This window comes from Chamaea fasciata, unplaced genomic scaffold, assembly GCF_029207755.1.
Source record: "Chamaea fasciata isolate MVZ Bird 193981 ecotype frontalis unplaced genomic scaffold, bChaFas1.0.hap1 SCAF_1, whole genome shotgun sequence".
NCBI classification, from domain to species: Eukaryota; Metazoa; Chordata; class Aves; order Passeriformes; family Sylviidae; genus Chamaea; species Chamaea fasciata.
In genome coordinates, this window is record NW_027094086.1 from 78,817,599 (window position 1) to 78,842,457 (window position 24,859).

A 24,859-nucleotide genomic window follows, 5' to 3' on the forward strand; every position below is an offset into this window, starting at 1 on the left:
GATCAGTAGTGCCAGGGCTTAAAAACTACAGTATAGAAATCACTTAGTGATCATCACTTGGTCTTGGTCTTTCTCTGTCTTTTACATAGTCAGATGATGCTTCTGATGAAGTTGGTCTTTGACCTTCAGAATTTGAAACCTAAGCTGAACTTTAAAAAGTTGCATAAAGGAGAGAGTGATAACATACTGGAGAGATGGAGACGGACATTTTACAAAGGCATGTAGTGATAGGACAAACTGAAAGAGACCAGGTTTAGATTAGAAATAAAGAAGAAATCCTTTACTGTGAGGGTGGTGAGGCACTGGAACAGATTTCCCAGAGAAGCTTTAGATGTCCCATCCTTGGCAGTGTTCAAGGCCTGGTTGGATGATGTTCTGAGAAATGTGGTCAGTGGGCAGCATCCCTGCCATGGCAGGGGGTTGCAACTGGAAGATCTTTAGGACCCTTCCAACACAAATTGTTCTATGAATCTATGAATATGGCACCATCTATGTTATTAATAACACACCAGTGAATTCTGTTATGTTCTGCTTGCATAATTTCCTATTTTACTATACCATGAACTAGAATTCAACAATGGTAAACCTGGCCCAGAAACAAACAATCATTTGTCAGATTATTATAGCTCTCAGAAGGCCTATTTTAACAGAACTTTAATTATAGTTTTTGACTCTCCCTAGTGTCTAGGCCTATAAGAGTAATTAATATATTTGGCCCTTGCTGATGTTTTCTGCAAGCATCTTCAAACACAAGTAATGATGACTTTGGCCTCACAATTTGTTTATGATGCTTACATATTAGATAAAAATCACTGGAAATAATTATCTAGGAAAAGGAATCCACAAAATATCCACTGTAGAGCTGGATTCTAAACTTAGATTTTGCTTTCTTTACTCACAGCTGAATCATGTGATATTTAATATGTGATAATAATGTGATATTTATTTACTAGAGCAAGTACCCTCCATAGTAAATTATCCATACAAATAAAAAGCCAAATTAACAGAAATTTTCAGCTCCTTCTAGTGGAAAAGACAGGAAATAATGACACCTATTTTCCCCAGAAATAATGACACGTTTTCCTCTGAAATAATCTATTTCAAGCTGCAGAATACAGAAAAGAACTGAGAAGGGCTGCATGTTCAGAGAACTCAGTGTAGGAAATATTTTTGACTACATGTAGGCCTGTAACTTAAAAAAAAAAAAAAACCAGTAAGTTGTAAACAAGCGTAGGAGTGGATAATTTCAATTCTTTTAAGATGTCCTTTTTAAGGAAAAAATCATATTTTATCTTGGGGCGGGGCTGGGTTTTTTGGGGTTTTTTTGGGGGATTTTGTTTGTTTGTTTGTTTGTTCCATCTCCTTATGGCAGGACTTGTGTGCAGAGTGAAATCAAACTTGGTAAAAAAAAAATTAAAAAGCATAATTTGGGTATTAGTAATGTCCTAAGACAGAAAATGCAAAAGGGTTTGGTTGAGAGAACTTTATATGAGAAAAAGATTTTTAAATATCTTTGTTAGTAGGAAACCAGAAGGACGTGGTGTAAGATGAATTCCATGGCAGAGAGGATTGAGCATTGGGAACTGGTGAACAGCACTAATGAGGGAGTATATAAGAAGACAAGGTAGAAAATTAGGCAGCTCCAACTGCTGTCTAAAGAGAAGAAATCCCATACAGCAAGAGGTACAGACAACAGGCCAACAGGGCACCCTGTACATCACATGTAAACCCAGAAGGAGGTTACATCTTCTGAAGCATATATTGATATCCCTAATTTAGAAGCAGAAAAGTTCCAATAACTTCTAAGGACAAGTTTGTAACTTAAGGATAAGTATTGTAACTTTTAAGTTACTATAACTTTTAATAAGGATAAGGAATCATTAGAGGATATATAGGCTGTGAATATATATAAATTTATAAAAAGATGTCTAAATATAAAGTTCTGAAAACTTTTCTAAAATACACTAATAGGCAAAACCCACAAGAAAATCCATCTAGAGGAAAATAGACTGCAGTTCTGAAAAGAAATCTCCAAATGAGCAGAAAGAGATAGGTAAAAAATATGATGGACAGAGCAGAAGACTGTCGTCAAAACCATAAGAATACTCTGGGTCATAAACTCTGAAAGTAAGGAAAGGAACAACTGAAAAAGGATGAAATATCCAGTAATCAGTACAAAGACTTCAGGAGAATAAGGTTGTCTTCTAGGATATCAACCCAGCTGCAAGATCCTGAAGTTGGCCCATTTATGTCTGCCTTTTCTATGTTTAATGAGCAACAGAAGAAAGATGAACAAACAACAAAGAATTTGTGGGCCTTTGTCAAGACACTCTATTTGATAATAGAAACAGCCATATTCTCAGGTGCCCATCTGGCTAGTACCGCAGCCGGACGAAGAAATCAAAACTGCTGTTTGTGCTCTGAAAGAGACTGGTGCATGGCTACATCATGATTTGATACCTTATGGATGGAGAAATACAGAGTAGATAAAGACTAAGTAGTGTTTTTCTGACTTCCTGTTCACCTTTATCATTCCTTCTAGTACAGGGTACTTCAGGATGGAGCAAACCCTGTGCTCCAAGGGTGCTCAGATTTCAATCACTTCAAGTTTTTGGCACTTGAGCATTTCATTCTTTTCTTTGTATGATGTGATAGCATGTTTGTTTTCTTTCTGGTATCCAGATAAGTGCATACAAGGTTCTTATGGACGCACCTCACCATTGTGACTGCAGTACAGATGTGTAGAAATAGACAACACGGTGGCAAAACTGCAAAATAGTTGACTTTTTGGGTCTTTTTGACACTTCTTAATAAAGCAGAGATAAGATTAAGCCCATTTGAAACACTGATATTCAGTACTAGGACAGAGAATGCAGTCACCAGGTGATGGACGAGGTTTTGAGAACACAGTCACAGCATAAGTACAAGGCACACGTACAAGTTGTAAGTTACTAGTCATATTGAAGACGGATATGGATTTGAAGTATAATAAAGAAAAAAAAGAACAAATATTTATTATCTATAAAACATCACTTGTGTGGTGAAAATGCATATAAAATATGATGACAACCTCCACAGGAATTAGAAACAATGAACAAAGAGAATTGTTCAAGTGTTGTGTCTTCCCATAGGAGGCATGACATCTGATCTCTGCATCATCTATCTGCACAAGGTCCCCTTTCACCTTTGATAGTAACAGTGGCATATATTTTATTTTGCTTTTCACCTCATTTTACTATTGCCAGTCACCAATCCTACTTTTATATTTGAAGGATCTTTCTCTATGCACTTGGTTTGAATAAACTGATATCTTAAAAAAGCACTGTTTGGATATGTTTATGTGTCTGTCTAGTGGTCCAGCCTTCACACCTGATTGATAATAAACTATTGAACTTGGATGTACTAATAGTAGCAGGAGTGCAAGTCATTCTATAAAAATATTTGTGTTATTTTTAGTGGATAATTCTATAATGGAATCATATCATATACTGAGTTGGAAAGGACCCATAAGGGTCCTCAAGTCTAACTTCCTGCTTCTCATAGGACTACCTAAAGCTAAACCATATGATTAAGAGAAGCATTCAAGACATTCTGATACTTTCTTGGGGAGCCTGTTCCAGTGACTGACCAATCTCTCAATGAAGAACCTTTTCTTATGTCTAATCTGAGTTTCCCTTGGACACAGTTTCATTCCTTTTTCTTGTGTCCTATTGCAAATCAGCAGAGAGGGGAGATCAGCACCTCCCCTGACTGTTATGCAAGGGTACCTGTGACAGGAGCTAGTCATGGAACAGATGCACCTGCAGGACTGGACAGGAACTTGTCACCACTCCCCTGTATCCCTTAAGTCACCACATTCAATGAAGTGGAACAGAGTGAGGACAGGGAATCCTCCGCATGGTGTTCTGTCTGCTTGGCAGGCCTGACCCAGGAAAGGCAGGTTGTGGTTCCAGCAATATCTCTCCTTCTCAGACTCCCAATATATAGCACAGTGCCATACCATGTTGACTATGCTGGATTAGACAGTGAAAATATTACAGTTCTGATAGTACCATACTTTTTATAGAACCATATAACTCATTGCTACTCAGGTAAGGGCTATAGTAATTTAGCTTTGCAATTTCCCTCTCTGATAACTGTCACTGAGAAAATATTTATATCATAAACGCCTCTTAATGTGTGTAGACATTTATAGAAAGATTAACAGTTTCTACATTCTCACAGAAGTGAGTACTCTGGGGGATATTCAACGGAACAGTTCAGTTGCATCCAAGACTGCAATTTCTATCTGCATTCCTTACATCAAGCCTGACAATTTCTTAGCCCATGGCCAACAGTACTGGGTAAGTAATGGGCTACTTAAAATATTATAACTTAAAAAAATCAAAATAATTCAGAGAGTAAAAAATAGAAAAAAATGTAGGAATTTTTTCCTATTTTTCTATGAATGGTAAAGTGAAATTGTCATAAAAATTCTAATTATTCTTTGTTCATAAATTTATCATGTAAGTTGCTGTACTAAAAATGCTTGAATTGTATGGTGTCAGAAAAAAATATGGATTTAAAAATATTTTGTAATAATAATGTTATATTATTACTGTACCAGAATGTGAAGAATTTTAACATATGACTTCACAATTTCTGATTAATTCTATTTTTCTCAAAAGTTTTACGCAGCTTATTCTTTTGGAATATTCTCCCCTTCTTCATTCAGCCTTTAGTTTTCAGATTACTAAGTAGATTTTTTTTTAAAGCTGGAGAATTAAATTAGTGTTATGAAGAAACGAGTCAACTTTGATGAATACTTTAAAAAATCATATCATTCTCTCATGGACCACATATGAATATATACCTCTAGGGATCACCCATAAAGCTGAAAGTTATAAAGCTAAAAGAAAATGCTACCTATCAGGTAATCACTCTAGCAGGTGAATGGCTGCATTTATAAAACCCAGGAACATGATAGATTTGAACTGAGTTATTATTCTCTTAATTATTATATTGACAAAATAAAGTTCATTTGTTTCAGCACAGCTATTTATGCAAGACACAAGGTTAACACACTAAGTACACCCAAGTAGGGTTTTTGTTGCTCTTTGTTTTTCTATAAATTATTGTTCTCTAAATATTTTTCTTATAATCTTGTCTGATTTTTTTGTCCTTTTAATGCTGACATTTTGCAGTTTCAACATTTTATGTCTATGTACAGCTGTAGAGATACACTGGAACCCTGAAATCTGCATACTTTAAAAGCACTGAAATAATGCTGTGATTGTTTGAGAACACATAAAGAAAAATATGTTATTTATGGAAATGAGACTGATGAAATGAACAACCGATAGCTTATAACTTAATAATATATAATAGCATAATATTTAATGAAAACACTGAGATTTTTCTTATATCTTTCCATACATGTTTTAAACAATGTATTTTGAAATTTATAAAAAGAACATGAGAAATAAAGTGGAAACTTTAAAACATACTTTTTCAACTCTAATGTAATCTTGCCATATGCCTCTCTAGAAAATGCAGCAATGTACTTTCAGCATGCACTTACACAATTCTCTGCCTAAAGCTGTATATGTTTATGGTAATTTAGAAAACTGACCAGTACATTAATATATTGGTATTACATTTTGTTAGATTTTGTAACAGTAAAGGTGGAAGGCTTTTCAGTTCTCCTCTTTATGTGGGCTGATTTGATGAGATTTCAGTACAGGCCTACACATTAATCTGTCATATTTCTTTATCTTTCTTTTTTACATTTATTTTCCTTAATAATAAAAACCACTTGCTGAATGCTGGAATTTTAAAAACAGATTCAATCAAAAACGGAAAGCAGAATGAAATATTAAGAATAAAGAAGTATTTGTATTATGCTTCCATACATGGCTGCACAGATTTTCTGAGGCCGTTCTCTTTCAGAAATTATGTATTTTTTCCTCTTTTAGCATTTTCCAAGGCCCAGGAAAGTAAGTACTAAAGCATCAATATCTGTACATATAAAACATCTTAAAAACTTTTCATTTCAACAGGCCAATTTAGTAATCTAAAACACCTGTTTGACCTGTTCAGGCAGTGGAAGTGATTAAAAGAGTAATAATAGCCAAAAATTATATTGAACTTATTGTTTGTTATCCGAATTTTTAGAATTTAATATTACAGTAGCTACAGTTATACAATGAATAAATTAATATTATGTTTTAAAGGAAACTTTATATATTTTTAAGTTTTTCAAAATTATTCCTAATAAATTGTATGCACTAATATCAAGAATAGCTCATATTTCAAAATGTTATGGTTTATAAAATTCACCAGCTGCCATGATCCAGGCCACAACTTTGTAGTTAAGATAGGAACTGAAAATACATTGCAAAAAGAAGAATGATTTACTCAAACAGCTGTTTAGTACTCATGAAGGTGTCATTCATGGATGGAGTTAAGGGAGGACGTGAAATCATAAGAGGATTTGTCTATACAGTAAAAAAGTGAAAGAAAAGAAAATTAGGAGGGTGTCTACCTTCAGACAGTGTATCAACAGTACATGAGTCAATATATAATTCTCCTCACCCACAGAGAGTGGAGAGAAATCTCCATTCAGAGCTTATCCCCACTGGGAACTTCCAGTGAAAATGAAAGAAAAAAAAATATTGAGCTATCAACAGGCTAATTTAGTCATCTTATTCTAACAGTTACTAAGGAGAAGGATGATTCACCATTACCTACTATCTATAATATCTATATTCCAAAGAATTGTAAAGCCAATAATTTGGATATTTCAAGCAGAAATAGATCTCAGAACATAAAAATCTGGTTCTGAATGTCATTTCAATATTTGAACAATAATGTCAAAATGAAAAATACTTAACTCATCAGGTAGAATTCTGCACGACTGGTTTCTCAAAAGATGGGGAAACAATTTTTCAAGTAATAAAGAAAAGGCATTTGTGCCTCAGTATGGAGAACTCACCTACTACTGACATTTCAGGAACACTGGCAGTGTAAATTTCTTCAGGAAATGTTGGTTCATTGTCATTGATGTCATGAATCTTGATGACAAACTCAGATTCAGGTTCCACTGGTCTCAGAGTTCTTCTATTGATAGCTTGGGCACGCAGGGTGTAAAAGGCTTTCTCTTCCCTATCAATTCTCCGAGTTGCATGAATATCTCCTGTTTTCTCATCAATTATAAAAAGAGTACCAGCCCCATCTCCTGACAAAATGTATTTGAGAGATCCATCTCCCTTATCCTGGTCAGAATGAAGCTGAAATGGAAGAAGACAGTATTTTGTTTAGAAGGAATGAAAACAATGGAGATTTTAAAATATCATTATTATAAGTTATTCTATACACAACAGATGTGGCTGATACCATCAAGAAAGTAACTTTTATTCACCACTGACTGACAGCCAGTTTCCTAACTTAGCTCCAAGATCTTGAACTTGAGTGTTCTAGAAGGTTTGCAGCAACACCTGTTCTCTGCTAAGAAACCTCTGCACCACATTCTTAAAGAAGATTTTTATGTTAATATTGACCTTTTCTTTCCTTGAAGAGATCCTATTAAAAATTCACAACTGCTGTGCTAGTTGTAAATTCACTAAGCAGATAAAGAACATGGCTAAATACAAGACAATTAAGGGAAACAGAACCACTGGTTTAACGAAATAATATTCTTTTAAAAAATTAATTTCATATTATTAATATTTCTCCCAAATTGGGGAACATTTCATTTTAAGTCAATATCACTTGCACTCCATCGACTAATGTAACTAGACTAAAGGAAAACCCCAAATTTATTAAGCATATAAGGTATTGATTAAACACCCATTATTTAAGTTGTATAAACCTTAATTTCATATATAACTTCCAGTCCTGACTGCCTTTATATGCAAAATTATTCAATTATGTTTTGTTGTTTAGCACAGTAACATGGATGATAGCTCATTTGATTTTTTGAATACATTTAGCATAATTTGTCTCAACACCTTGTTGGAAAGGTCCTTCCAATCTCAATGATTCCATAATTAACTGAAAGAAGCATGCACTCAAATTTATTTTCACCATGAAAGATATTCTTTTTTGCACAGTTACTTTTGAGTTCAGCAGAAGGATCAAATAAAGTAGAAGCTCTTATTGCAAAAATGAAGTGGAAATTTATTTCTTTTTAAATCACACCCAATAAATACCAGAATATTCTGGTTTAAGAACTAGTGCATTTTTTTCTTTCTAAAAATAGTTATTTGTGCATGTAATAACAGCATTGATTAGATCTGTAGTAAAATTATACTGAGTCATGTGAAGAGCTTTTGTTTATTTAAGCTTACATTTCAAATAATGAAAAATGCTATAGCATAATGTTTAGCATAGAATAAATATCCTTCTTGCTATGCAGCCATGAAAATATTTCTCATTTTCATCTATGATGCCCTCTTATTGTCTTCTGTAGCATCTGTTTTAAGTATTAGTAAAAATAAGTAATAATAAGTAGCAAAAACATTTAATTTTTACGGTTTTGAATGTGTATTCCCTTGTCTTTTGTGCTGAAACCTAACATACAGATTGGACTGGTGGGATAAGCCAAAGTCAAACAGTAAATTTCTATGCTGTAAAAAATTTTCAAACACTGAACGTTTTCCACACACTTGATAAATATGGAACAGACAGAACTCACCAGACATCTTGGATCAAAACCTTCATGGTAGAAATTTGAATACTATCATGTTCTGAACTATGGTTTTCTACATACAGGTATTTCAGCTATTAAACTTTGCTTACACTACACACACGTATGTTTGCTTTGCAAAGTATTTTCTTACTGTTTCTTTTCATTCTACAATAAATTAAAAAAAAAAAATAGGAAACTCCACTAAACATAAGGAGTAGGAAGGTAGATGTTAAGAAAAAACCCTCTGCAAATAAAAGTGGGTTTTTTTTTCTTTTCCTTCTGTTTCTCTTGATGACTTCAACCTGAAGGTTTCAATTCATTCTCACACCTCTTTTGAGGAATGAATTTTTAAAGTGAACTTTAATCCCTCATGCTCCTCCCTTGATGGGCCACAAAAAGTGTGACCTTTCATGCCTACAATTAACCCTTTCACCCTTTTTTTTAAGAAACTCAACAGTATCTTCCAAGCTGAGTTTCATTTTAAAATGTCATATAGTGCAAATAGTTCTTGAGTGTTTTCTTCTCCATATCTTCCTAGAATATAATTTCACTTCAAAAATATTTTGGTCCTAGAAACTCACTGCTGGTCCATGACCACTCTGAAATATTTTCACACCAGCATGATGAAGAGCCTAAGAGGCTGCTCTTCCTCACACCTGTGACAGAAATATAAAATAAGTCCTATTTGAGAGGGATCTTTAAATGAGTACAATTGCACTTTTCACAGATGCTTTCCAAAGCCAGGTCTGGCATTATTAATTCTCACAAAAGTTGACAGTAATATATCAGTGCTTCAGTGTCTGTTCTTTGACTCAGAAAGCAGTAAGTAGCCTGGCAAAATCCATCCTAATACATTATTTCCAGAACAGCATAACTCCATGCAAATAGTTCCCAGCAAGAGTGTCTGGCCAAATGTGACATACAAATGATGCATGGAAATTGTTTTGAAGAATGGTATTTATCAAAACCATGCCAGGAACTTTTAAAATAATTTAGCAATCCCAATAATTATTTTCTAGTGCCTTAAAATATTGCTTGGCACTAGAAGCTTGAACAGTGTGGTGAAGAGAAGTAAATCAGAAAATTAAGAAAACCCCTGCACTAAAAAATATGAGGCTTTTGAACAACTATATTTAGATACAACTTAGCATGTAAAGATCTTTTAACATAGTTATTTGACAATGATATATGGTACTCTCATTGTTGGTGATTTTCCATTGCCTCTCCTCTAGCTATGTGTAAATCTCAGTGAGGTGATTTGAAAACGGGTTTTATGCCCACAAAATTGTTAACCCACTCCCTCTGCCAAATTCAAACTTTCTACTTCCTTGGGGTTTTTTTGTTTCATTTGTTTGTTTGCTTGTTTGTTTGTTTGTTTGTTTTCCCCCCACACATATATTAGCCAAAAGTCTGGAAAGGGAGCTGAATATAAGACTCTGAGACATCCACATAAAGACTTCTAAGGAGCTGAGTTGCACTTCACAGTAACATGCTTAAAAGGAATACCAATCTACATAGTTAGAAGAACACTTTAAGCTATAACATTATGTTCTCTAAAAAATATTAATAATGCCTTTGGTTTGATAATCCAACTTAAATTATATGTATATACATAAGAGTCCAATGTTATTGTAGAAAAACTTCAAATTCAGAATAACCTTTCAGGTCTTTTTGGGTGATCAGGATACAGAAATTTATAGACAAAATTAGCAAGTCTTCCAGACCTATTTCAAGGGGTAAAAATGTGTAGTACATATAAACAACAAAAGACAATACCTTTCATTTTATTTTTTTAGCTCTTAATTCAATCCAGATGTTACTAGAGGAATCAAGGTGGCTAAAGACTGCCCAAGGTTCTTCAGAGCTCTTTATGGTGAATCATTACTCAACTCTGAAATGCATGAGCAGTTTGTCAATCAGTGCTGTGGAGTTTTTTTCATTTTAGTCAAGTACCAAAAAAATTCTGTTCTGTGAAATATTTCTCTGCTACTTTTAGTATAAAGTGTTTCCTATAGTTATTTTAGCTAATGGGCATCTGTGATTCATGTCAGCCAAGATGAGAAACAGAAAGACATCTGTTTCATTTAGCAATTTCATTGCACAAAATGATCAGCTGTGAAGATGTGGTTTTGTTTTCATATCTATCACTGATATTTTGCAAACTCCAGTTTCACTGAATTGCTTGCTGTTCTTCCACAGAAATATTTCCCTTTTCAGCTGCACTGGTATATGTATTTTATGCATATTTTTTCTCACTTTATAGGAAATCTGAATGTCAGTTGATATTATTTTATATAGCCCAGTTTCATCATACAGTAATTGCAATTACCATGAAAGACATTTTTGCATATCTTCTATCTAAACTGGTTGAAAAAACTTTTGAATCCAGAAGGATTTCATATAGATAAAAAAGTAAGATCCTGTTAAACAGAAGATAATATTACAGAGGGTGTCAAAATGGAGTGTTATGTGAATACTTAAAAATGAAGCTGAATTACCAATCCAAGACAAAGACAAAAACAGGTCTTAAGAGAAAGATTTACTTTTTCTTCAATTGTGGGAAAAACCTCAGGGTTAATTAACATATTACATCCTTCCTTAGGGTAAATGCAACCATAAATAAAATAAGTTCATACAAATATGCCCCAATCAAATTCAGCTCAAAAAATTTTATACTTGTAAAAGACCTTCGTAAAAATATTTTCAGAAGACTTTAGTTGAACAATACAATAATTCTGTTTTGAAAATTACAACAAAGAAATTCCATGTTAATTAACATCCAACGATTCAAATCAAACCTATCCACTCAGGATTTTGGGATTTCTCCCTACCTTCCCTCATGAAATCCACTCAATTCTGAAATCTCCCAAAATGGGTGTAAAGTGGGTGGATTTTTTTTTCTAATAGTACACAAAGTGTTAATCCTATTTTCACCAAAAAGTGACAAGACACTACTGTGAAAAACAGAGAGAAGATAGAGCTATTCAGATCTATTTTATCATACAAGCTACTTCTGGAATTCAAAATTATTCATGACAATGCCACATAAAGACTTTAAGATTGCCACACCTATTTCTATTTCAGATTCAGAAGTCCCTCTATGATTTTCCAGTGATAGGTATTCAAATGACTAGATACCAGATACGACTGTATTAAGAAACTTCCCTCTAGTTAGAAAACTTACTGTAGGCATTAATACAGTTCATGTTATTTTTAATCTTAATTTAATATACGATAATGTATAAGACACTTTCCAATACAGTTTAAAGTTTTTGCAGTCTTTGCAAAATGGCAGACTACTTTAATATTAACTTACTAAATGGACTCTTACTCTCTTACTTTACAGTAGTCATTTTTAATTGTATAATGCAGCAATTTTTTTCTACTTTCTTCGGCAATATGTCAATGTATCAATTTAATCCTAGTATCATAATAACAATGAGACCTCAGTACACTCTTGAATTAATCTATTTTTTTAGATTTTACACAAATAAGTCCTGAGTGTTTCCTAATTCTGAGGAAAAATTTCAGGGCAAATTGTAACCTATCAGTTTTTTTCTAATTATATTAGCAATGTGAAGCCAAAATACATGACAAAAGCATCTGCCATTTCTTTCAGTGTTCTAGTGCACATTTAATATGAGCAACTTGACTGGATACTTAGTTGAATAATAATGTTTGTGTCTCTAAACATAATCACAATGGTGGGCAGATTTTATATGAAGTCAGCAAAAAATAATTGATATAGAATTCCCACAATGGAGATATTTATTTTAAGAATCATGAACTGAAGTATTAAATGATGCAGTTGTTTAACATTAGCTGCACTTACTGTAAAAGATTTTCAGACCAGCTCATATCCTGTTCGGTATTCTCACAGTTGACGGATTTAACAAGTCATGGCTTTAAGCCACATTTTACTCACCAAAGAGGTTCACTTATTTAAATTTATCCAAAAGCTAACATTTTAAGCAACTTTTTTCAGTGATTCTGTAATTTGCACTAAGTTTTATTCAGACATGTCACACATTAAATTTTCTCACTGAGTTATATTTTCAGTTTGCCAGGACTGTGCTATTGTGTATTTAAGAGGAGATGGGCAGAAAGGATAAAAGACAGATTTCAAAAAGAATGCTTTGTGAGACTAGGAAAGATAAGGGATGAGAAAACTGAAGTGGAAACATAACAAGTAATGTAAGATGAGGAGTAGTCTGAAATTCTTTTGCAAGAATCGGAAATGAAAAACTCCCGTCTGCAGTGCAGACTGTTTTCAGACTGTATTTGCTTAACTTGATTATCAAAAGGAAAGATAAAAATATTTTCCACCATTTTTATTGATAAAGATCACAGTAGTTCCTTGATGTTCAAAATTTTTCGTCTTTCCTACCAATGTTTTAAAAGAGTAGGAGATAAATTAAAATTAATATAGCTTTTTAGCATTTCTTTCCACATCCCTGAGTGAAATATTATCTATCACATGAATAGAATTATAATTTTCACAGCTCCCTACAATTTTCACTACTGATATAATTTTGAAGATTCTCACTTTCCAGAAACTTTTCATAACCTTTTTTTTTTTTTTTTTCATCACTAGATTTGTCTTTTTCCTATTACTATAGATTATTCTAAAGGGAAGAGTCACAGTCTGGAGAAGGTAAATGGTCTTGTCACTGACAACATATTCTGGGATTTCAGGTGAGAAAGGCAGGACATTTTTTTAAGACAAATCATACGAGCAGCAGCAAAAGGTCTTTCATAGATGCACTAAGTCAATGTGCCAATATTCAATCTCCCTCCTCAAGCCAAGGTCTTTGAACATCGGCTGATGTTCGGAGAGTTAGAACAAGAAAGTTTCAGCTTCATTAGGTTGTTGTAGCTTCCACTCCAGAAGACACACAAGCATTGAGCTAAGATGAGAGACTAATTGAATTTCATACACCAAAAAGTTCTTGCATAAGCCAATATGCATATTGTCTTCCAATTTTCATGTAATAAATGCAGTCTGTACATCAGGTAAAGACAGAGCAGAGAAATGCCAGTAGACTTAAAGTGCCCTTATTCTTCCTGGCACCTCCAATAGATTTCTGGGAATAAATAAGCAGAAGGGAATTCTTGTGTTAAAGAGAAGAAAAGGTCCTGACCCATGGCAGTTGTTCAGGTCTCCATTCATTAAAACGCTGGACTGAACAAAAAAACCACATTGTTTGGCTCTCCTGAAATTGATATGGTACAAGCCTACAATCCCACTTCTACGAGTAGTCTGTACACCATCTTGTGGTCTCAGAATGAAAATATGTCTGATAAGATTTTCCTCAGACTTGGTTGGAGGCTTTTTGAATCACCATGGTTTTTATGTGCTATGTTTTTTGGCTGTTTCTTGACTAAAATAAGTATCTGTACTAAACATTGTATAGAGGATTAAATAGTTTCCAGAGCGATCTCCCTATTCCACCAAGGAACAGCCTAGGAAGGTAAATATGCTAAAACAGCACATGCCTTTCTTACACTGAATTCAGAATAGCTCCATGTATTTGAAAACTTAGGGGTTTGTCTGTTTAGTTTGAGGGGGTTTTTTAAGGAAAAGTCACCACTTGTTCCTATGCTCTCTGCATTAATCACAAAAAAATGGTTGTAAGAACCAACTGTAGGTTTAGGGGTTTTTTATAAACAAGAATTATTTTATTGCATATATGGTCATATATGTTTTCTTAAAGTAGCCTAGTTCTTAACAAAATTACCATTAAAACAGTTAGTTTTTATATATCTTAATGGACAATTTGCACTCTACATATAAAGCACTGAATATTTTAAAATCAGAACACATTTAAAATATAGATGCTTGGTTTATTTTGCCTACTGCTGGAGGCCATTTTAAAACATGTTACAGAAGATTGTCTTTGTTTCCATCTGAAATCATTGTAACACATCAATTGGTAAGAGCTTTAGAAGGTTTTCATATCACTTTGGTGATATTTGTATTTTCTCCTCATGTATACTCCATATTTATCACACAGAAATGAATGACATTATCTGTCAACACTGGAAATGGAAAATGTCAGCTAAAGTGGAGGTTGTATATCAGAATTAAGGAATAAAAAACATTTTAATAATCTCCAAAACAGTGATATAGGTAACAATAAAGTAATACTGTAAAATTCAATCCCAAGGAAGGGAAGAGAGGGAAAGAGAGAGCTGACATATTTTTGCATACATTTCAGGAGACTTCTGATGAGTCTGAATTGATGCTATATCTAATCATAGCAATTAAGACAATGAGGGATAAAGATATCCTGTATCAATCCTGACCTCATTTATATCATAGTGAAATCAGTGGGACTATATATCCAGGATAGAAATCTTATAACCCTCAACACGTAGGTAAGGCATTAAATGAGGATCAGTGATAAAAGATAGATGGAATATGTATAAACTCTTAAATGCAACACATATTTTTATTTTTTTCCATCAAGCTTGTCTCTTCTTTTAGTAAATCATGAAATCTGCTATTTTAGGGAACACTATTATCAAGAAAAATCCTATCTATAAACCAGTTACTGAATAACGAAGTTGTAATTGAAATCATTACATAAAATTACATTGCAGAATGATTGTGCCAGTGCTGTCATCCTCACAGGACAAAAGTGTTTCCCAATGCTCAGAGGAATCTCTTGCTTTTTTTGGTTTGTGCCCATTGCCTCTGGTCCTGTCACTGGGCATCACAGAAAGGAGCCTGGCTCTGTCCTCTCTGTACCCTCCCCTCAGGTGTTTGTGTACATTGATAAGATCTCCCCAAGCCTTCTCTCTTCTGGTGCAAAGAGCTGCAGCTCTCTCAGCATTTTCTCATATGTGAGATGCTCCTGTGCCTTAATCACTCTTTGTTGTACTCTCTCCAGTGTGTCCAGCTCTTGTACTGGGATGCCTAGAACTGGACAAAGCATTCCAGGCATGGCCTTGCCAGTGTTGAGCAGAGAGGAAGGATCTCCTCTCTCAGCCTGCTGTGGATGCGAGGCCACTTCTATCTGTTTTTAGAAAGCCTCGTCCATTTTTTCTTCTTAGTCAAGTGGCATATAGCATGCACCCACCATAACGTCACCTTCGCCTGTCCTCCCTTTAAGCCTAATCCATAAATTCCCCACTCGCTCCTCTCCCACCTCAAGCAGAGCTCCATGTACTCTAGCTGCTCTCTCAAATAAAGGGCAATTCCCTCTCTTTGTCTTCCCTTCCCATCCTTCCTAAAGAGTCTGCATCCGTCCATTGCAGCACTTCATCCAAGGAAGTCATTCCACCAAACACCCATAATCCCAACAAAATCAGAGTACTGCAGCTGTATGCAGGTCTTTAACTCCTTGTATTTATTACCCACACCTCATGTTTTAATGTACAGGCATTTAAGAGTGGAATCCCATCATGCTAGGTTCTAGGAGACAGTTTGGGGATTTATTCACAATGGTGCCTTGTAGACACCTTGTGGGCACCTCAATTATGTAGGGAATTACAATCACAAAATGACATTTAATTGAATTTAATAATGCTTCTATTAACACTGTGTAGATAACTATAATTACCATTTAAACTTTTCCTGTCAAAGCAGCATATTTTACTCCACTATCAGAGTGTAAAATGCCAAAATAACTAGATTTGGATATAAACCTTAGCACAAATCATACAGAGAATTGCATGTTATGGTATATACGTAAAAGACAGCATCATCAGCCCCAGTGAACTTTATTCCTCAAATAATTTTACTGGGGACAAAAAAGCCTATCCTGATCTTGAGTGATACAAATTAAGAACTGTATTCCATAGTAGTTATTCTCCCTTGCAATGTTAATTGCTGGTTTCAAAAAATGTGTTGTGGGCTACATCAATGATGAAAAATTATTTCTAACGTATGTGAACTCTGATAATCAGCTGATAGGCCTAGCCAGTATTTCCATAAAGCTTCTGTGACATTTGCTGACATTTGCAAGACATCAAAAGCACCCTTTACCTAATCTCCCTTTTCCTAATTACCAATAAAGTTTACCATATTAGTTATGCTGCTGGTGTTTTGTGTGGGGTTTTATGCTTTGTCTATGGAACAAAATAAATCCTTCATGTTCTCTTTTTTCTCCCTGAAATTAGATCACTTCCATGAAGCTTTAGCTCTTGCCTTGTGTATTATTTGCTCTTACTTTCTTCTTTTGATAGAAAAGAATTCTAAACTATCCCTAGAAAACTTCCTAATTCTCTTTTATGATACACAGACTTTTACATGGTACTTGAAATAGTATTCCTTATTCCTTTAATGACTTTGTTTTCTATAGCATGTCATTATCCTTTCCTAGGAAATACACCAGTATTACTGAAATCTCTTCCATTATTCTTAAATGATAAGCCTTGATTAATCCTGTGCAGCTCTTTCCAGTGTCACAGCCATCAGCAGTCCTCTAGCTATTCCATTTATTTTACTTGGCTTTTAGTAGACAACATGCCACTCCTGACACATGGAGAATGGTCTGTCAGATAGCCTGACCTAACTAAATAGATAATTAAGCAATTTCCTTATATTCTAACTGTATTATTTATATAGCAGCCTCATTATCTTTTTTTTGAATGACCTAAGAAATCCTGCTTATTGCTAGAGGTATTTCTAAGTCCTGTATGGCATCTTCAGTAGCAACAATGTGTAAAAATGTAGCTGTATTTCTGGATAGTAGTTCTTACAAGGGACAGATATTTTAAAAATAGAAGAGGAATGGAGTGTTCTGCAAAAAAAATTAAGTTAAAAAATTATACAAAATAACAAAATTTATGTTTTTTTTCTGTCTCCTCATAAATGTATTTATTTGCTGTATGGCTTGACCCAAGTAGCCTCTCCTGAAGCTCATATATTCTACTTGCCACATTAATTTCACTTTTTTACATGTACTTTCACTTCATTAAAATTTTCTTAAGTTTTAGTAACATGACTTGGAACACTGCCTTACTCTATGTATCTTTCTTGTTTCCTTTTTCAAAATGGATTTTCATGACATTTCTTTAAATTCCTACTTGTTAAAATAAAATTTTAAGGAAAGAACTCATTTTTTTTCTCTCTCCATTTACTTCTCCTCTCACAGAGTTGCATTAATCAATCTTCTCACTTCCAAAACTTAAAATATCAGTGTAATTTTAAAGTTTAGTACTAAGATAGATAATTTCTATCCAAGATTGCCTATGTAGTAATAGTTGTTAATTATTATATTCACTCGAAAATAATATTTCTTAAATATTTCTAATTCGTAAAGATACCATTTATAATGGAATTTACAATCATCAGCATGGAGACTTAGAAATTTGAATTTCTGCCAGTTTCTAAACCAAATGCTCAGAAAGAGTAGTTGCCTCTTTTCTCAGCTGTTCTTGAGTGTGGAAGAGACAAAGTATCCCACATGATCATCCCTAATGTATCATGCAGTCTTCCAAAATTTTCTACGAAACAAGGGTTTTGGTGGATTTTTGTTTGTTTGTCTTTGTGCTTCTTTTTGCCACCAGTTTCACCCAGAAATATTCCAAATCATCATGTCAAACCTCTGTTTCCTATTGTGTTAATAAATGTCACTTGTTTGAGATTTATTAAGAAAGAAAAAACATACTCAATAAACCCCCCCCGAAAACCCCTCCAAAAAACTCAAACCAAACAAAACCAAAACAAAAACCAAGACAGACAAACAAACAAAACACCAAAAAACACCCAACCAGAAGCTAATAAATCCTCCAAAACCTCAGGTTACTAAAACATTGGCAGTGAAGGAGAGCATACTTACTCTTACATACATACTCTTACATCAAGAGTAAGCTTAATTTGCTTGTATCTTCCTCCCCAACTACTTTAAGATACATACTTAGGCAAGTCGAGATGAAGGGTAGGACTGAAGGAATACAATTTCAGAGACAGGGAGAGCACTTACACTACTGCCTAAAGAAAAATGTCACCAGAAAAGTCAATTTGGTACAGGTCTGCATTGTGTGTAAAACAATAATTCTAAATCCAGACAGCATAACTCGACTGTAGATCACAGATATAGGAAACAGAAGAAAGGCACAGCCAATATGAAGAAGCAAGGCTTTTCTACAATCTTGATAAGGGGAACAGAAGAGATGAACAGAACTGCTGTTGAGCACCAATGTTTTCTTCAGCTGTTACATCTTCTTGCAAGTATGCAGAATCTTTTCCCACTCAAATTTTGCCTGCCCAGTCATCTGAGTCTACAGTGCAGGCAGCCATATTTGCAACTTCTTAGTTTTAAAAACTACAATACTTCAAATATCCCAGAACATTTTGTTTCTTTGTTCAGCACCTATTTTCCATCTAGATTTTTTCATAGATCTGTTTATGCATGCCTTTATAGTATACCAAGCCTCCTAACTATTCACTAATAATTTATCTAATCTCTGAAGTGTGTTCAGATGTGTAAGGTACCCTTGTACCTGCCTTTCAAGCATTTGGTTGGTCTGTGAATTCAATCTTTGAAACAAAAGACAGCTTCTGTTCTCAGGCTTGAAGAGATTAGGAACTCATCTAGGGTTATATATTTAAAAATATGACACACCAAAATATTGTAAAATGAAAAGATTTTTTTTTCCCTCAGTGGTCCTGTCCTCCTCTAATGCTCCAAAGTAAACAGCTATTGAAAAAACTCAGGAAACAGAAATAGTTGTTTGAGAAAGTAATACCTGCGTGTAGGACAATGATGTTTGTTTACTCCTGCAAGCAAATCCTACTTGGTCTTCAGGGACCCCAGATAGTTACTGCCTCAAAACAAAAGGTATTAGAGACTTCAGAAGAACTTACCATTATAGTCTTTTTGCTTCAGCTTATTTTTAATTATCTTCAAAGACAAAAACACTCTTATAAGGAAAACCTTTCAGCAGGAAGACATTTTAAAAGGGTAAACATCAACTTTTAACTTCTTAGAACTCTCTCCCTCATGGGTATTTTGTTGCAAGTCACCAATTTTTCCACAGTATTACTCCCAGATCTTCCTTGCTATCTGTGTATACAGGATATTTAAAAGGTCATCTGCATCTGATTTAATGAAAGAAAGAAAAAAAAAAGTCAAGGGAAGGAAAAAAAAAAAAGCCCCTGAGGAGAATCAGCCTTTGAACTGCTGCTGAAATTATTGGCTATTTACACATTTATAATTTCATATAAGGTATAGGTCAAACATTTCGAAAACTCTTCTTTATATTATATTTTTTAATTCCTTGAGTGAATGAATGTACTGTGATGAAGCGGACTTTACTTCTCCTGAGTTGTGGCTTTGAATATAAATAATTTTAGTTTTATCAGTTCTTTCCCTTTTGGACAATCTTTTTGTGAGGAGCAGATAAAATTTTGAAACCAAAAGATAAATTGAACTGAAAGGAACTGGAGAGTTTAGATTAAATCATTTCCCAGTTTCTTATACTATTTTGAAGCATGATGTTGTTTTAAGTAAAATGCATAATCAGATAAAATCTCTAAATGAAAACCAGGCAAGAGAGTTATGGCTGTTCTTCATGAAGGCAGCAAAATATTGGTTATTTTACACCTACTGGAAGTATGCCCATCATTTAGACTATCTTCCTCAGAAATATTCCTGAAAACTGATAGATATTATTTCACTTTGTGCTTACACAGATGAGAATTATCTATTTTAGAAATTATTTTCAAAATGGCAGGCTACTGCTACTGGGATTACTAGAATAAAAATTAAAATCTACCATTTAAAAATAGTTTTCTCAGATGAGAAAAGCAGTGGCAGGAAACCTACCCTCATGACTAGCAGAATCGTATTGACCCCTCAATCTCATTTACCACTTCTCATCAAATTGATAAATGGCTTGGACTGAAGTATCAATGTGCAAAAGAAAAATGGACAAGTCGAATAATATTATTCACTCTTGTATCAAAACTAGATAATTTTCATTAAATTATTTAGGGAAAGCTAGCCTGCCAGAATTCAAGAAGCATTTGGACAATGCTCTCAGGCACGTGGTGTGATTCTTGGGGTTGTTTTGTGCAGGACCAGGAGCTGAACTCAATCCTTGTGGGTCCTTTCCAGCTCAGGAGATTCTGTGGTTCTATGTTTCATACATTCCCAGTGTTTTGCATTTACCATGCTACCTCAAAGCACTCAATGCCATTAGACGTGTACTTCCATTTACTTGACAGAAGAGGAGGAAACAAAATTTAGCTACTCGTCCTTACTCATATTTGCATTATTTTATGAGTAGACTTGCAAAAAAGTATTTGCATAAGGGTAAAGAACTTGAAAGCAATTAGATGGACTTGGAAATACATGAAGTGAAACATCCACACTGTTTTGAGAGTGGTATTTGTGAAGTACTCATAGCAGATTAAGTATGAACATTGCATGTAATTCTACAATATTGACACATGGACAAGGAAATAATAAAACACTGTTTTAATATACGTGAGTGAAGCATGTTATCATATATAGAGCAGGTGCCTGGCCCTTCAGCCACAGGTGGGTGGGTGAGAGTCCCAGGGAAAGCCTGGGCAAGGGAGGGCAAAATGCTGCCCCTGACATATGACAGCAAATAAGAAATACTTTTTTAGTGCTTTACCTCAGAAGTTCAACATACCAGTTTTAGTATGCAAAAGCTGTGCTTGAAGGAGAAAGCTTTAAAATGCCTGCAAAGGGTCATTTTGGTCAGGAAGAACGATTAAGTTCATTTAATTTTCAATTGATTTATAATTTTGCTTATCAAAACTTAAAACTTCCATTAGTATCTTCCTCTACTTTGCACCTCCTACATTCAGTTTTAGCTTGTTTTCCTTAGGGGGAAATGAAATAAAACCACCCCATTTTTTTAAAGATCTATTGCAGATTCCAATTAAAGACCATTAAAAGCATTAAACTTGGTAAGTAAAATACTTATGGTCTTATAGAGGCCAAGGAGATATAAGAACAGATTATAAAATTAGTATTTGCTTGAAAGCTGAGCAAATATCATTTTAGAGGTGATGTCCCATTTCTTTGGCTGTAACTCCTTCACTTATCATGACCTTCAAAATTATGCAAAGTATGCCTAAAATTACCCATGGAAGTGAAAAAGGTCCTCTACTATGCTTAGTGTTTAATTTCAAGCTATTGTATAGAAGTACATTTACATGTGTCTACCTGGGATATAGCTATGCCTATCTGAGCAATTTAGTGTCTAACTGTTCTTTTCCTATGTATTTTGCCTTGCTTCTCTTTTTGGAATTGCAAGGAGTTAAAGAGAACAGTTGCCTGTCTTTGACACCGTTCAGGCCACAGAAGGACTTTGCCATGAGACAGGCACAGAATGGAGCAACAGGATGGCATGAGCTCCAGGCCTGACAGAGATGGTTAGCCTGCTTAGCTCATCCTGGTTAATGCAATGCATCCAGGCAAAAATTCTCCCTATGGCAAACTGTGAGAAGCAACCGCTTGTACACATGTCACTGGTCAAAGACCACAGCAAGTTATGGGACAGATGGCATCTGTGACCACCAATGAGCACCTAGGCCCACCCAAACATCCTTCCATGGATACGCAGAACGTGGACTGTAAGAGAAGCCCCCACAACAGGAACTTGGGATAAGATAAAGTCATACTATTTTCTGGGTGTTACTTCAGATGCAGGGGGAAGTTAAACTGAAAGAGAACACATAACTGATATTGGACACAAAGAATACAGAATTTATGGACTACAAAGAAAGCTGAAGCAACAAATGTGCTGAATCGGCTCTGACTGGGTAAAAGGTAATTCTGGAAGGGAGAGATTATGACTCACCAACTCAAAAAGCTCACTGGCTCAAAAGAAAGGAAAGACTGAGCATGTCTTATTAGCATTAGAAGTGAGGGAATAATTTAAGCAATAGAAAAAGAGAACTGTGTTGCCAATGACCATTAATTCCTTTGCTTGCTAAAGTGCAGAGATACTGAAAAGTTTGAATGACCGTGAGACCCCACCACCAAGAAGCCATGGGTGAAGAAGGAACAAGAGGATGCCACTGGATTCAAGAGTGGTGACTATCTTCTTGATTTATCTATCTCTCTTTCCCCCTCTCCCCTTCCTTCTTTTATTTTATATCTTTCTACCTCAGATTATATTGTTAAATAAGATCCATACTGTTGACTTAGGCATATGGTCTCTTTGCACCTTAATTTGACCAGATAGCAACTGGATCATGACAGGAGCCTTGGCATCTCAGAGCATGGTTCATATCTTGGGACTATGGTTCACTATTTATCAAAGAATCACTTGCCACAAGTGTGATACAAGGTCCTCCAGCGAAACGGATATGTGATGCAAGCCTGAAACTGGCACAAACTTCATTTCTTGTGAGGATTTGATGCAGCTACAATATGAACCCACAGAACTTCCCTCTTCTCATGATACTTTTTGGTTAAGAAGATATTTCCATTTGATTAAAACTAGATTAACACTGTTAGCCAGGAAGTTTTCTCCTTGTCAATACCCATAACAGCATTGGCATGCCCTGAGGTCTTTCTCTTGTGTGCTAGTCACATAGTATAAAAATACAGGACATGCTGCCTTTCAGTTCTGTCAAACCAAATCTTCTCTGCTATGGTAGAGATTAAATGATACCAGTGTTAGTAAACCTATTGTTTCAACTTTTTAGTACTTTTCATTCTAATTTTGGTATCTTTGCCTATATCCATCCTTCCTTCCTTCCTTCCTTCCTTCCTTCCTTTCCTTCCTTCCTTCCTTCCTTCCTTCCTTCCTTCCTTCCTTCCTTCCTTCCTTCCTTCCTTCCTTCCTTCCTTCCTTCCTTCCTTCCTTCCTTCCTTCCTTCCTTCCTTCCTTCCTTCCTTCCTTCCTTCCTTCCTTCCTTCCTTCCTTCCTTCCTTCCTTCCTTCCTTCCTTCCTTCTCCCCTCCCCTCCAATACCTCTGCTCCCACAGGTTTTATGGAACATGATTCTTGCAATGCTAGCTGGTTCTGGTTGCACAGTCTTATTGACTTTATAATTTTAGAGAGAAAGCGCACTGCAAGTAATCTGCCTGTTAGATCTTTAAGGTCAAATTTGAAGAAGAGAGCCATTCAACACATCCAGCATTTCTCACTGAGAGAACAAATACTTACACTGGACTCCCCAAGAGGGGCAAAACTGCTTTGGAACATCTACCTTCAACTCTGTTGAATGTGGCCTGCACACATGAAACAAAGTCTAAAATGGCAGCAATCCATTTCAGTACTATTTCACTGTGAAACACTGGAGTTTAACTGTTGCTCTCTGTGCTTCCTCACACCTTCCAAAATTTTGCCAGTCTTAAGAGGCCACTGGGAGTGTTCACTTAGGTCTTTCATTTACAGTGTGGGGCACATCTAAGCAAAAATATCATCAGAAAATAAGGACACTAGGAATCATCGCCTTAAGCAGTTGGGTTAAGTATGCCCTCAGTATGCCCTACTCAAGTGACTTAAGCCCTCTTTCCTTCTGAGCAGACAACACTTTAAAGAAGCTTATACACCCAGGCATCTGCACAGGGCTTTGAAGCCACAGTCTTTGAACAAATATATCTAGCTTCAAATTCAGGGACAAAACAACTGTGGCTCTTTTGGTCATCACTAAAAGACTTGTGGTCACTACTAAGCCTTTGCATTCTTCAACAACTGCCAATTCCATTCTGTCCCATCCAGGAAAACCCAATGTTTTGTAGAGGTACATCCAGAACAGTAGCTAACAAACAATTCATTATTTATGAGAATAAAACTATAGTGTTCAGCCTTGTTAGCTCTTTGTCACCAGTACCTTTTCCTGCTGTTTCATGAAGCAAGAAACCAGGGCCTCCAGCATACACTGATGTTTCCAAAGGAATAGTCCTTTTGCAAACAGAAAATATCAACCCTCTGCACACTTAAAAATTTAGAGTAAGTGAAGAATCTAAGTAGTCATAAACTTCCAACTAAGCTGAGTCCCAATAGACTTTGAGAATTAATCTTTCTCAGAACTCACTGAAAACCAATCAGCCTTCAGGACAATCCTACAGGAAACTTTTGGTATCTCTGATGTTATGGAAAAGCATTATTTTACTCTGACACCGTTGACCTGTTCTTAAATATCTAGGAGGCCACACATGTACCAAAAGCAATCTTTCATATGCTTGAAATGAATTGGTGCCTTAAATAGCCCTCTTCTCAGTCTATGTTTTAACTCTTGCTGAGAAAG

At 35.1% G+C, this 24,859-nt stretch overlaps 1 protein-coding gene and 1 long non-coding RNA gene across 4 annotated transcripts in view; one reads left to right on the forward strand and one right to left on the reverse strand.

Annotated features, from left to right (window-relative positions):
- Positions 1 to 24,859, forward strand: part of LOC136291446 (uncharacterized) — a 415,408-nt gene that overhangs the window by 149,131 nt on the left and 241,418 nt on the right. The window lies entirely within an intron of this gene.
- The window catches only part of CDH10 (cadherin 10), a 94,913-nt gene that overhangs the window by 27,329 nt on the left and 42,725 nt on the right, over positions 1 to 24,859 (reverse strand). For all 3 annotated transcript variants that reach the window (XM_066186508.1, XM_066186493.1, XM_066186501.1), the window contains exon 3: positions 6,974 to 7,268. In XM_066186508.1, the coding sequence (XP_066042605.1) occupies positions 6,974 to 7,268 (295 nt within the window). The remainder of the gene's footprint in view (positions 1 to 6,973; positions 7,269 to 24,859) is intronic.